The 14,156-nt window shown below is 46.6% G+C and overlaps 1 protein-coding gene across 4 annotated transcripts; it reads right to left on the bottom strand.

The window, feature by feature from the left end:
- Nucleotides 1-5,528: 5,528 nt before the first annotated feature.
- On the bottom strand, nucleotides 5,529-7,594 carry LOC136472776 (anthranilate O-methyltransferase 2-like). Of its 4 annotated transcripts, none has more exons than XR_010762412.1 (4): nucleotides 7,448-7,594; nucleotides 6,639-7,343; nucleotides 5,894-6,517; nucleotides 5,529-5,716 (listed from the first exon to the last, which is right to left on the bottom strand). XR_010762412.1 is itself a non-coding variant. In XM_066470483.1 (4 exons), the coding sequence occupies exons 1-3, from the start codon at nucleotides 7,520-7,522 to the stop codon at nucleotides 6,125-6,127; spliced, it is 1,173 nt and encodes a 390-aa protein (XP_066326580.1). In that variant the 5' UTR covers nucleotides 7,523-7,594; the 3' UTR covers nucleotides 5,529-5,979; nucleotides 6,108-6,124. The 4 variants fall into 4 exon arrangements, 3 of the variants coding, with proteins under 3 accessions (XP_066326580.1, XP_066326581.1, XP_066326579.1); XM_066470483.1 differs by having other exon boundaries at nucleotides 5,529-5,979; nucleotides 6,108-6,517; XM_066470484.1 differs by having other exon boundaries at nucleotides 6,108-6,517.
- Between the last annotated feature and the right edge of the window lie 6,562 nt (nucleotides 7,595-14,156).

The following is a 14,156-nucleotide window of genomic DNA, read 5'->3' as shown; positions in this document are numbered from 1 at the left end:
CGCAACGCCTCCCTGCGATTCGCGCCCCGGCCACGCCCGCCCTCCCCAGCCGCGTCCGCCCGCCCGCGCCCTAGCCGCATCCCCCCAGCCGCCGCAGCCCCGCCCCCGCCGGCGTCCGCCCGTCTCCGCTCTACGTGCCCGACGCCCTAGGTATTGCAATCTTGTATTTCTTGGTAGTGGTAGTGGTAGTGGTGGGGTGGTGGTGGAGTGGTGGCGGTGGTGCTGGGGTGGTGGAGGTCATGGTGGTGGTGTTGGGGTGGTGTTGAAGTGGTGGTGGAGGTTTCGGCGGTGGTGTGCCGATGGCGTTTCGATGTTTGGGATTGTCGATTGTTGTTTATGTTGGAATTGTATATGTGCATGCCGGCCATCTTGCCATTGAGATATATATGCTTGCCGGCCATCGTGTCGTTTGTTTCTTGCAGGTTTTGGAGACCTCACCCTGCAGGGGAGGTGCTGTCGAAATTTTGAATTGATGGTCTTGTGTCCTTTTGATTTTCAGAGAAGATCCCGTCGGAGGCTAGCCGGAGTACCTCGTCTTCCTTGACGTTGCGGGTCTGCCCGCACCGCGTCGCCTCGCCACTGCACCGACCCGCCATGGCCCCGCTAGCCTGACTTCACCGCCACCTAAGGTATAACCACTATTTCTTTGTCCTGGGCATGTATCTCCACGTAACCCAGTTAGGCGTCTCCCGTTCGAAAGAGATAGGGTTACAAATATGCAGATCTTTGCATATCTATAACCGTATTTGTTTTGAATTGTCCACGTTTTTTTGGATAGCCTGAGGATGCGTAGATGGTGTTAGTTTCCATGGTCTGCTCCGATCCGAGACAGAGTTTCGACAGTACCTTCCTGTTGTTCTCCGGATACACAATCTCCCTGTCCGGACGTGTATTTGGAGAACAGCAGGGAGGTGCTGCCGAATTTCTGTCTCGGATAGGACTAGACCATGGGAACTAACCCCATCTATGCATCCTCGGGTGGGATTAGGACCTATCCTTACCTATTAGATGGTAGGAACGACGTGTAGATGCAAGTCCATGGTCATATTTATTACTTGGTGATATATATGTTAGAGGATGGATGACCGTGAGTGGATGTACTCGGGCCACCGGAGCACCCATGAGATTACCAGAGAATGGGTCGTCAGGACCGAGGCTTTCATCGAGCAAGCATTTGACCAGGCTCCCGGAGCGGTTGCCGTTTTTTGTCCTTGCACCAACTGTAAGAACAGAAAGAGGCAGACAAAGGAGGTAATGACTTCACATCTTGCTAGGAATGGATTTATGAAAAACTATACCCAGTGGCGGAGTGGGTTATGACCGAGTTTTGGGTAAGTCTTCCTCCCACTACTTTGCTCAATACATTGCATTCGCCAGAGTTTGTTGAACCAGTGTATTGATACATCTTTTCTATATGCAGGACTTCTTTAGATGCGCCGAGGGCTACGAGGAGAGGGCAACCAAGGCGTTGGCCAAATCTTTTAGATGCCGCATCTCAGACATGCATTACGAGGCGCGGCTCTAGGCCCTCATCGATTACTATGCCGTCTACGAGGCTCGAAAGGTGAAGAAAGAAGATGCAAGATTAATGCATCTGACCAAAGAGCAGTACCTGAAGGTAAATATACAACATCAATATTGATTTCTTCTGAGATTGGGTAGCTTGAATTGTTCTTATATCTGTCAATGTACTTGATGTCGTACAGGTGCCTCCTGGCTGGTGCGCCAATAAAACGCGGGCCTAGAAGATGATGGTCGACAGGTGGGTGAGTGCCGATTGGGCGGATAACCACACCGTCCTCCGGGAACGGTGTTTGCTGATGCTAGGTGTATCACACCACCAGGGCAACCTTAACATCCACGAATACGGGGCAAGATGGGTACGTGACTTGGTGTAGCTTCAATTATTCTTTCAGACACTTATTCCTGCATGATTTGTAACCGTCTTGTTGTTTTTGTCGCAGTCGGCTGCACATCAAAACCAGCCATGCGGAGAGCTCAAGTCATGGGTTCTGGCCCACAAGGGTAAGGCGACAGACGAAATCGACTAGAACCTGGACGACCCAGCCGAGTCCTTCACCAACGAGAGCATCCCCGAGCGCATCAGTCAGTACACCGAGGCGGCAAGGACGGTCCATGGGGCAGACTGGGATCCGCACACCGCGGACATTGACGGCGACATCGTCATGAGGGTGGGAGGAGGCAAGAAGCATGGGCGGTACCTCATCAGCAACAGCACGCTCGACCCGCAGAGCACTCCCACTCTCTCACAGGTCCGGGCAAGCAGCACGAGCGGTAGCGTGCCCATACGCCCAAGGCAGGACACTTCGACGCATCGTGTGGCAGCACTACAGGTTATTTCTGTTTTATTCGTCGTTCTTTGGTTTTACATTCCTCGAAACTGCTTGTAACAATGCGGTGAAAAATTACAGGCCCAGGTGCTTGCGCTCCAGGAGCATAAGGCAAGGATGGAGGAAGAGCGATAGAGGGAGCGGGAGGCCGAGCGACAGAGGATGGAGGCCGAGCGACAAAGGTTGGAGGCCGAGCGGACGAGGTTTGACGCCTTGGCTCAGTACGTGGCAAGTCTTGGCGTCACGATGGGTCGTCCAGCGCCACCAGAGCTGTTCGCTCCTCCACCGCCTTACCCATACCCACCTTACCCATCCGTGAGTTCAACTTCTCTAACAAAAGCTCTTTACTGTGCATGTCGGCCATCGTGCCGTTGATATGTGATGGGAGGCCTTCGTGCCGTTCATATATATGTGTGCCGGCCATCTCGCCGTTGATATGTGGTGGACGGCCATCGTGCCGTTGGTTTTCTTGCAGGTTTTGGAAACCCCACCGTGCAGGGGAGGTGCTGCCGAAATTTTGATGTGTCTAGGCTTAGATTTCAATTTTATACCTAGTTCTGCAAATATTGACTTGTGTACGCTTAGATTACAATTATATGCCTTAGTATTACTATAATTACTAATTTTTCTTCTCCTTTGTGCAGAATCAATCGGCGGGTTCGAATGAGGAGCCTCAGCAGCCGCTGTCGGGAGGGTCGTGGCACGCGCCGTATCCACCACTTCCGCCGCATCAGCAGCCGTCGGGAGCGTCGGGGTACCAGCAGTATCCACCGCCGCAGCAGCAGCAGCCGCCGGAGGGAGGGTCGAGGGACTGGGATGCTTGGGGGTGAGCTTGTTGCTCTTCATAATGTATTGTCGTGCACTTTGTGAGATGAACTGTTGGATTTGAGATGTTAAGATGGATTATGTGAGACATGTGATGTGGATGGCATATTTGTTAAATATGTGATATTTGTGATATATATGATGTGTTATATTTGTGAAATATGTGATGTTGAAGCTGGAAATATAAACAAAAATAAAAAAAAATGCTCTCTGGACTCTTTGCCGAGAGCTAATATTTGCCGAGAGCCCAACTAACTGGGATCTCGGCAAAGAGTAAGATTTGCCGAGCACCTAACTCTCGGCAAATATGACTCTTTGCCGAGAGCATATTCTAGGGCTCTCAGCAAAGCTTTCCTTTGCGGAGAGCTGGCTCTCGGCAAACCTTTCCTTTGCCGAGCGCTGGCTCTCAGCAAAGAAGTTTTTTTTTAAACCACCTCAGCCCCATAATCTATTTTATTTTTTTTTTAAAAAAAAATCTTTGCCGAGAGTTGCTCTCGGCAAAGAAGTGTATGGGATGACCGTTACGGGCGGGTTGCCGTTACAGCGGTGATATTTTGCCGAGAGTTAGGTTTTGCTGAGAGTTTTTATTTTGCTCTCGGCAAAGAGTTTGCTGAGAGGGGCTTTCGGCAAATAAACCTTTGCCGGAAGACCTTTTGCCGACTGCTCTTTGCCGAGAACAGCTCTCGGCAAATGATCTGCCGAGAGTGAAATCCTCTTTGCCGAGAGCTTCGGGCTCTCGGCAAAGGAGGGGAATCCGGTTACTTGGATCTACTGCTCTGCTGGTCGTGTGTGTGTCTGATGATGCACGTACACGATAGTACGCATGATGCGGATGCCGTCGTCACCGCTGCAACGCCAGCAAAATGACGCGGCCTCAGCTCGATCGCCCGGCGAAATCAATGAGCTATTAGCTTCTCCGACCACAACACTTAAAATACTAGATCTATTCATTTTCTGAGTAACACTACAGGTAAAAGGTTCAATACCTATTCGGTATCTTCTTTAATAATCAGATCCAAAATAGAATCATTTCTGCAAATGGGTTTCTAGAGAGAAGATACCTATATTTAGGTTATACCTTTAAGACAATCCATACTACGTCTTTTGTATAGGTACTTTATTGAAGGTTTGGGTGTGAGAGATAGTCTTAGTCCGCCACACGAACACGTACTGTACGCACACGAAAGCCATGCCCATGCAGTGCCCGGCCGGACGATGGAAACGCTTGTACGGTCTGGATCCCATCGATCAGATCCGATCCCGTCAGTATCCCATTATTACTCCTACTGCACGCGCACGAAAGCCATGCCTATATGGATTAGAGAAGAGTGTTACGTTATTCGGACAAAGTCCGATTCCAAACAAACGCTTGACGTGATTAATTATTGGACAAGTCTCTAAGGCCCTAGTACCCCCCTCTCTCTCTATATATACATATATATATATATATATATATATATATGTGTGCGCCCGTCAGAGCAGTACACATGCAGACATATAGTACATATTTGATCTCAAGGCGAATCGAAACACATGACATTGATTGTTAAATAAATAAATCTCATAACCACAAGTCGTCTAGGTGAGGTCACACCATTACCGGAGGCCGCGGCTTTGTCGAGTGTTTTTACACTCGGTAAAGAGCCATTTGCACTCGGCAAAGGCTTTGCCGAGTGTAGTACTTGGCAAAGTCCGCTCGGCAAAAATTTTTTCGGCAAAGGGTCTTTGCCGAGTGCTTTTTATCCGGACACTTGACAAAATAAATTTTTTTTTGCCGAGTGCTTGGGGCGGCACTCGGCAAAATATTTTCGGCCATAGCGGCGTAGGACGTTAACGGTTATTTTGCCGAGTGCCCGACCCAGCACTCGGCAAATTTTTTTTTATTTTTTTTTAAAATTACTCTGCCGAGTGCCCCAGCCTAGGCACTCGGCAAAGTTTTTTTTTTAAGTACTTTGCCGAGTGCCCCTGGCCAGGCACTCGGCAAAGTTTTTTTTATTTTTTTTAAATAATTTCTTTGCCGAGTGCCCCTGTTTAGCCACTCGGCAAAGAATTTCTGAATTTTTTTTAAAAAGAATACTTTGCCGAGTGCCGCGGCAAGGCACTCAGCAAAGAAATTTTATATATTTTTTTAAAAATCTTTGCCGAGTGCCTTGCCCATGGCACTCGGCAAAGACCCCAAGAATTGCAATTTTTTTTATTCCATTGTAACAGACAATATATATATATATATATATATATATATATATATATACACACACACACACATACACATATACATCAATCATCACATCTATATCACCGACATGCATTATATATCACAAGCACACACATATTTAATAAATCCATCGAAAATCCATCACAAATGCACCAAAGTTCAACATCACAAGTTTATTATTACAAGTTCAACATCCCTACTGCAGCGACGGAGACTACAAGTGTGGCCCCCCGAACTGCGGTGAAGGACCGAACTACGGTGAAGGGTTGACGCGATCAGCTACCGGTGACACGGTAGCGGGATTGTTTGAACCCGCCGATGAAGGCTGCACAAAAGAGAAGAGATTACATGTGTTAGACTTAAAATTGAAAATTTCGGCAGCACCTCCCCTGCACGGGGAGGTTTCCAACCTGCAAGAAACAACGGCACGAAGGCCGAAAATCACAACGGCACGAAGGCCGACGATCCCAACGGCACGAATGCATAAAACTTTCATACTCACAGGATTGAAGTGTCTATTTCCATTTACCATTACCATTACAGTACATATTTAACCAGATCGCCTTGTGGAAACATTGGACCTGCATACTACAACATTCAAAGCAAAGTAGTAGTGAAAATTAAATGTTCGGCCGCTAATCGTACCCTGTCTACCTGAACTACTTTATTTCTTATATTAATTCTGCATGCATATAGTACTACTAGTAATAACTAACCTGAATAATACATGTCACTAGCTGGCTTGGTTCTTTGTTGCACAACTAATCGCCTTCAGGGAAACGACGATGACAGGGTACTTGGTCTTCACTTTCTGGAGGTGCACTGCGACGTTCTTGGCATACAGCTCGAAGAGATCGTCTTGTACGTGCTCGCCGAAGTGGTGCGCGATGAGGGGCCCAATCACGGCCCTGATGGACTTAGCGACGTTGACGCCGCTCTGGACGTCATCGAGCACGAGGTCGCCGTCGTCCTCCGTATCGTCGTGCGGATCCCAATTGGACTCAAAGAGCTGGATGTGGGTGATGTCGAATGCCTGGTTCTGCCTAATCACGTCCCTCACTTCGTCCACCGACGGGGCGTAGAACGGCAGGTTGAAGGAGTCCAGTTTCTCCTTCTCCACACGGCCCTGTGCCATGGTGCCATGCATGCAAATGCAATACATCAGCTAGCTAGGGTTCATCGGTTCAGTTCAGGATTTCCTTTGATGGATGATGTTGCACAAGACAGGAGAAGAAAACAGAGCAGACCTCTTTGACGAGGGACTGAAGAGCCTGCCCGAGGAGGCCCCACATGTAGCTGACCTCGCCACGGAGCACGTCCTTGTTCTTCCTGCCGAGGAACGCCAGCACCATCTGGCCACCGGACACGAGCTCCCTGTGGCGCAGCCTGAGGAACAGCGAGAAGTCCTCCTGGAACTGCCTCCGGTACAGCGCCACCACCGCCGGCGGCGTGGTCTCCCAGATGTACATGTTGCCCTCGTTGAGGACGGCGCCTCCCGCGAGCTCGTCGGGGACCTTGGAGCGCCACATGAGGCAGTAGGAGGAGTGGAAGAGGTGCACGCAGCGGTCCGGGAACAGCCGGGTGTAGAAGGAGCCTGGCAGCCCGGCGACGTAGTACGGCGGCAGCGCGTCCCCCTTGTCCTTGACGGCCAGCTTCTTGAACAGCTCCAGCGACTGGAACACGAGGTTGAAGTCGTTCCCGGGCAGGTCGTTCAGGAAGAACTGAACGTGCGTCGCCGGGGGCTGGCTGCAGCCGGCGGCGGCCATCGCCAGATCCTCTCGGCGGTCGGCGACCGCTCCGAGCACCTCGGAGACGACGAGCAGCGTGTTGGGCCCCGACGAGCAGCCGAGGTCCGCGACCACCATGGCACCGCCGCTGGAGGAGAGCGACGACGCGTGCGCCGCCGCCACGGCCTTGTGTAGCACCGGCCTCGTCTTCAGTATGGACTTCTCCTGAGGAACATGTATAAGCGAGTGTTGAGACGAACATGCATATGCAACATGAGCAGATCGGCAGAGACATGCATGATGTAGAAGAAGAAGCACAGGTACAGTACCTGAAGCCTGGAGTTGGAGGCGTAGCTGTCCTCGCCGTCGCCCCGGCTCATGTGGAGGTCGCGCTCTACCTTCATGGCTACTAGCTTCACTAACGCCAGGTGCTGTTTTCTGATGAGTGAGAAGCTTGCTTGCTTATCACTCTGCTGTGGTAGTTTGCATTGCATTGCAGGCTTCTCAATTTATAGGCCCAGCCTGCCATTCAGCACTCATGAGCACAAGCTGAATATTAACACTGATCTGCTGCACTTAACTAACCCAAACTGACGTTGCTTTAGGGTTTAGCTTTTCTCTCCCGGTGTCCATCCTACGTGTCTGGCGTTCAAATCACAGACGCAGCTTCGTCATGCCTTCCATTAATCACATGGACCCCTTTCTCGTTGGACGGTGGTGGTGTCTCAGTTCCAACCCAATCATATCATTATCATATATTCACCAGCATGTGCATATTAGTCACAAACTCAAAAAATATTTTGTATATGACGATCAATAGAATCCACACAGGCGTATTTAATGTGCAGTTCCTTGCCGTCGTATAGTAAGGGCGCGTTTAGTTGGATTTTTTTTTTTTTGGTTTTGGCTATTGTAGCATTTTCGTTTGCATTTGGCAATTAGTGTCTAATTATGGACTAATTAGGTTCGAAAGTTTCGTCTCGCGATTTCTCACCCAACTGTGCAATTAGTTTTGTTATTCGTCTACATTTAGTACTCCATGCATGTGCCGCAAGATTCGATGTGACACTTTGGAGTGAAAATTTTTGGAATCTAAACATGGCCTAAATGTACATGTCGCAACGCGTTGACGAGCCGTGTGTGAACAGGAAATGGCATTGGTCCTTTAGGACTGACCATAATCGGGCGACCAATCTGAACCACTTATAATAAGATAAAGTGGTGGTGTGATGCAGATGTTAAACAGAGAAGCGATTTTTTTTCAAGTGCATTTTCTTTACTTACCATAATGCCCTTATACATCCCTCTCTACGATCCCTTATTGGCCCGGGCTCACAAACCATATATAGCAATGGTACAAAGTATGATTCCAAGCACAGGCATCAAGAGCAGGTATTACATCCCTTCCCCATCCCATCGAGAAAGAGAATTAACGAATCCTAAGGTAGACAGGGAGAGAAATGCAAGGCCAGAGGCCACTCTTCCTCCGGGTTTTCGCGAGAGAACCAAATCTAAGTTGGTGAAGATCATGATTTGGGCTGGCGTAGCAGTTCCAATATGTATTGAAACAAATGACTATTTTTGTTGGACAAATCTCTAAGCCGCAAATCGTCTAGGTACGGTGACATGTGATGAAATAAGTAAATTATGTTACAACGTACATGCACATTTCTATAGAAAAGAAAAAAAAAAGACTGATGAACAGCTGTGTGGTTTCTAAAAAAAATCCCCCGCAAACACCAGTAACAGTATATATTGAATGATAGGTATACATATTGAACAGTAGCAAAGGTTCTCATCAGCTTCTTGGAATTTTAGATGCATGGATAGTGGACGTGTTTTTTTTTCACTAAACGGTGAACAACGCCTAAAAACACTTGAACAACATGTTTTTTTAGAACTCTTTTACAGTGGTGGGGTACTTCTTGGTTCCTCTTGGTTCCTAAGCAATTAATTCGCGCTAATAAATTTATGAGTGAAAGGTTAGTATTGTAATTACGGCCCCCTCCCTCTCCCACGCAACAGCCCACGCACGAACCCCCAGCCCCCACGCCGAAGGGGTACGCGAGGCTGCCGTGCACCTGCAGTCGCCGTAGCCCGAGCCGGCGCTGCCACTCCCATGCCCTTGCTCGGCGCCTGCCGCCACCGTCGCACGAGAGGCCGGTCGGAGGCAGTCGGTCCTCTCTCCTCCCCGACGCCCCCGCCAAACGCGAGCGGCTCCTGCGCCCTTGCCTAGCGCAGAGGCGAACCAGCATCGTGTACGAGTTCGCCTCCGACGACATCCCCTATCAGATTTTACCAGCCCTCGCTGTCGCGCAGCACCGCCGCCGGTGGCCGGCCGTCGCTCTCCCTCCTCCTCGGCGCGCCCGCCTGACGCGAGCAGCCCCAAGGCCAAGGTTCGACAGACACGCATGAACTCATCCTCATCGTTTGATTTTTTTGTTGGCCTTCCGTCCGATTTCTTTATTTATGATTTCTTTTGTTTTTTCTTTTGCATCCGTGACCCTCTTAGGTGATTTTTTTCCATTGACTTTTTTTTATAAAAATAATTATTATGGACCTTTCAACTGTTGATTTTCTCTAAGACAAATTTTCTACTATCAAGTAGTTAACGTAAGTTTGATCAGAAACATATTCTTATTGAAACCTGGTTTAGCAGGTGATTCAACTAATCAAAATGTGGATAGAAAATTTAAATAGTTTATTGTCTAATCTAATCTAAATAAATGTATCTATGCGATAAGCGACGAGGCTAGCATGTGAAAACTCAAGTAAGTTTTCCTTTATAATCATAAGTATTGTAAACATGTCAGCAACACGTACTCTTTGTTAAAATAAATTATAGCTTTTAAATTTTATAAATGGTGAAACATAAATAATACCACCCTATAGATCGTCTTGGATATTCTAGGTGCATAGTTTTTGCTATACACGTAGATATATGAAATGTCTAGATACATAGTAAAAGTAATATATCCAGAGAAGACAACAAATAACATGTAAGTGGCAACGTACGGACATATTTATTAGTCTAATATTAAAGGGAGAAAAGTTTCTTCATATGTCATTCCTCGAAACCATCCGATGGGAATCTGATGGATCCAATATCTCTTGTACCCGTACGGGTTGGTGTCAAACAACGGTGTGTAGTCCGATACTCTGATTCCAAAATGAATTGGAATACAAGGCGTTTTTCTAGTCCCTCACTCTTTCCCATGCCTATATGGATTAGAGAAGAGTGTTACGTTATTCGGACAAAGTCCGATTCCAAACAAACGCTTGACGTGATTAATTATTGGACAAGTCTCTAAGGCCCGCGTACCCATATATATATATATATATGGCCCGCGTACCCATATATATATATATATATATATATATATATATGCCTGTTAGAGCAGTACACATGCAGACATATAGTACATAATTGATCTCAAGACGAATCGAAACACATGACATGATCGTTAAATAAATAAATCTCCTAACCACAAGTCGTGTAGGGATGAGGTCACGCAACAAATTACACATTGTCTGCTGTAACACATGGACGTGTTTGATAGTCTATATATACCGTGTTATAGAATGAACAAAAGAAGAGACCACAAAGACAAATATATAATTAGATCGGTTAAGTATGTACTTGTAGTACATATGCTTGTCAAAGAGACTAGTAAGACCATGTGTGGAAGCATGTACGGATGGATGAACAGGTAATACTAGTAGCCAGGACCATTTGGTTACACACGCAAAAGGTACGTACGGGAGTACTAGATAGAGTACATGTATACTGGCGATGCATGAGCGGGTGTACGTTTTACATGTGTATCGGTAAGGTGTTAATCATGCATTTAATTATGTGCGTGCCGTGTGGTTGCCTTTGCTTGACACGGAGTGATGATGAGCGTGAGCGGCACTACCGTATACCCCAATTCGCTTCATCATTTGTGTAGCTTATAAGTCAGCCAATGCTATTTTGTTGTGAGAAAAAATACTATATTATAGCTGATAAGCATGGCTAATAAAATAAGCGAACAGCCGTAGTCGTAGGTATAGCATCAGACGCATCACCAGGCACCCAACCCAGGCCACGTTTAGTTCGGCCGAATCAGCGCCGCCCAAATCACTGTAGCTACACTGTGTCTGTAGTGTGGTTTTGTTTTTATTTGGTAATAATTGTTCAATCGTTGACTTATTAGGCTCAAAACGTTCGTCTCGTAAAGTATAACCAAACTGTGCAATTAGTTTTTTATTTCGTCAACATTTATTACTCCATGCATGTACCGCAAGTTTGATATGACGGGGAATCTTCTTTTTACATAGTGTCAAAGTTGGGAATTTGGTGAAACTAAATAGGGCCCCAGCCGCTTTCACGTACGTGTTCCAACAGGCACCTAAGCCTTCCAGCGTGTCTGCGCACGACGGAGACCGGCGCTGTACCTACGACGTCCTCGTCCTCGTCCTACGACGTTTTAGGGCACGTAAAACAGACGCCGGAGTACCGTCTGTAGATGTATATTTGCAAAAAAACACCTCCTCTCGTGACATTGAATGAAGCGAGAAAGGAAAACCATCCTCCGGTGAGGCGACGGCAGCGGCGCGTGCTCCGAGGCTAATACGACGGCAGAAGCGCCGTTGTACGGGACGTCGTCTCCCAACGGCGCGCGTGGGGATCTACCTGCGGCCAAACTTGGCGTGAGTTCCTCTTGTTCCGCGCGCGCTGAGTTCTTCTCCATTGCCCTGTCGATTCACAACAGCAACTCCTTCCCTCCCCAAATCTGCAGCGACCATGAGACAGCGGCGGCGCTTGAGCAGATGGTCGATCAGACTACGGTTTCCTCCACTAGCGAGTTCTATAGTCATTAATCTTGTTGTTCTATTCCATGTGAAGATCTGTTCTGACGAAAAGAACTGTTCTGACGAGATATGAATTGTTATTCCCGTGTTAGTTCTAAGATCAATTTTTTTTGCTGTCTCAAAACTATTCTGTTGGAAAACTTCTTGTGATTCTTGGTGTTGAGTGGCAGAATATTTTTCTTTGTTCTTGCAACCAGTTAGATTTCAGAAAAATACTGATCATTGATGTGTGCTCTGTGCCTACCGTGCTGTTTAATGGACGAGCAAGGTCACACCTATGTCACCTTGCCGTTTTCCTATAGAAAAACAAAAGAAGAAATACACCTAGAATACAATTATACATACCCAATACAGGCAACAAGCAAGTGAACCATCCATCTCTCGATGCTATATTTGGTTTATGATGAGGAAGAAGACGTATGTTATATTTGATTTATGATGAAATATATTATATTACATTATATATATAATATATATGATTTACTTTGAAGGATTTGTTTTGCACCAATTAGCAACACAATGGTATATATGATTGATATTCATAAGTGATTATGACAACATGCAAGCATTAAATAGTTTGTGGACAGTTAAATAGATAGCAGCTGTCTGTGGGTCGTACGAGCTGTCTGTTCAACCGTCTGTGTTGTAAATACCAAAAACTTATAGACAGTTGTTGTCTCTCTGTTGTACATGCCCTTAAGCATGCGGCGGCGGCGGCGCTAATTAATTGCATTCTTTAATAAAAAAAAATAGTCCCGCAGCTGATTAAAAAAAAAGTCCCGCAGCGTGCGACGACCTAGTACTTGGATCTACTGCTCTGGTGGTCGTGTGTGTGTCTGATGATGCAACATAATGGTATATAGGATTGATATTCATAAGTGATCATAGCAACATGCAACCATTAAACGGTTTGTGGATAGCAAATAAATAGTTGTACGAGCTGTCTGTTCAACCGCCTATGTTGTAAATTCCAAAAACTTTGTCTCTCCGTTGTACATGCCCTTATGCATGATGCAGATGCCGTCGTCACCGCTACAACGCCAGCAAAATGACGCGGCCTCAGCTCGATCGCCCGGCGAAATCAATGAGCTATTAGTCCGCCACACGAACACGTAATGTACCCACACGAAAGCCATGCCCATGCAGTGCCCGGCCGGACGATGGAAACGCCTGTACGGTCTGGATCCCATCGATCAGATCCGATCCCGTCAGTATCCCATTATTACTCCTACTGCACGCACACGAAAGCCATGCCTATATGGATTAGAGAAGAGTGTTACGTTATTCGGACAAAGTCCGATTCCAAACAAACGCTTGACGTGATTAATTATTGGACAAGTCTCTAAGGCCCTAGTACCCCTCTCTCTCTCTCTCTCTATATATATATGTATATATATATATGTGCCCGTCAGAGCAGTACACATGCAGACATATAGTACATATTTGATCTCAAGGCGAATCGAAACACATGACATTGATTGTTAAATAAATAAATCTCATAACCACAAGTCGTCTAGGTGAGGTCACACCATTACCGGAGGCCGCGGCTTTGCCGAGTGTTTTTACACTCGGTAAAGAGCCATTTGCACTCGGTAAAGGCTTTGCCGAGTGTAGCACTTGGCAAAGTCCGCTCGGCAAAATTTTTCTCGGCAAAGGGTCTTTGCCGAGTGCTTTTTATCCGGACACTCGGCAAAATAAAAAAAAATTTGCCGAGTGTTTGGGGCGGCACTCGGCAAAATATTTTTGGTTGTTGCGGCGCAGGCCGTTAACGGTTAAAAGTACTTTGCCGAGTACCCCTGCCCAGGCACTCGGCAAAGTTTTTTTTATTTGTTTTAAATAATTTCTTTGCCGAGTGCCCCTGTTTAGGCACTCGGCAAAGAATTTCTGAATTTTTTTTAAAAAAAAATACTTTGCCGAGTGCCTTGCCCATGGCACTCGGCAAAGACCCCAAGAATTGCAATTTTTTTTACATTCCATTGTATTAGACTATATATATATATATACACACACACACACACAAACATATACATCAATCATCACATCTATATCATCAACATGCATTATATATCACAAGCACACATATTTAATAAATGCATCGAAAATCCATCACAAATGCACCAAAGTTCAACATCACAAGTTTATTATTACAAGTTCAACATCACAAAGTTCAACATCCCTACTGCA

The sequence above is a fragment of the Miscanthus floridulus genome, chromosome 8, assembly GCF_019320115.1.
Source record: "Miscanthus floridulus cultivar M001 chromosome 8, ASM1932011v1, whole genome shotgun sequence".
In the NCBI taxonomy this organism is placed as follows: Eukaryota; Viridiplantae; Streptophyta; class Magnoliopsida; order Poales; family Poaceae; genus Miscanthus; species Miscanthus floridulus.
The sequence above is the reverse complement of the archived record's forward strand: the minus strand, read 5'-3'. Positions and strand labels throughout refer to the sequence as shown.

Coding starts and splice junctions, on each gene's coding strand:
- LOC136472776 (XM_066470482.1), bottom strand. CDS start 7,522: ATGAAGGTAGAGCGCGACCTCCACATGAGCCGGGGCGACGGCGAGGAC. Junction 7,344..7,447: donor CCTCCAACTCCAGGCTTCAG/GTACTGTACCTG, acceptor CATGTTCCTCAG/GAGAAGTCCATACTGAAGAC. Junction 6,518..6,638: donor TTCAGTCCCTCGTCAAAGAG/GTCTGCTCTGTT, acceptor ACCATGGCACAG/GGCCGTGTGGAGAAGGAGAA.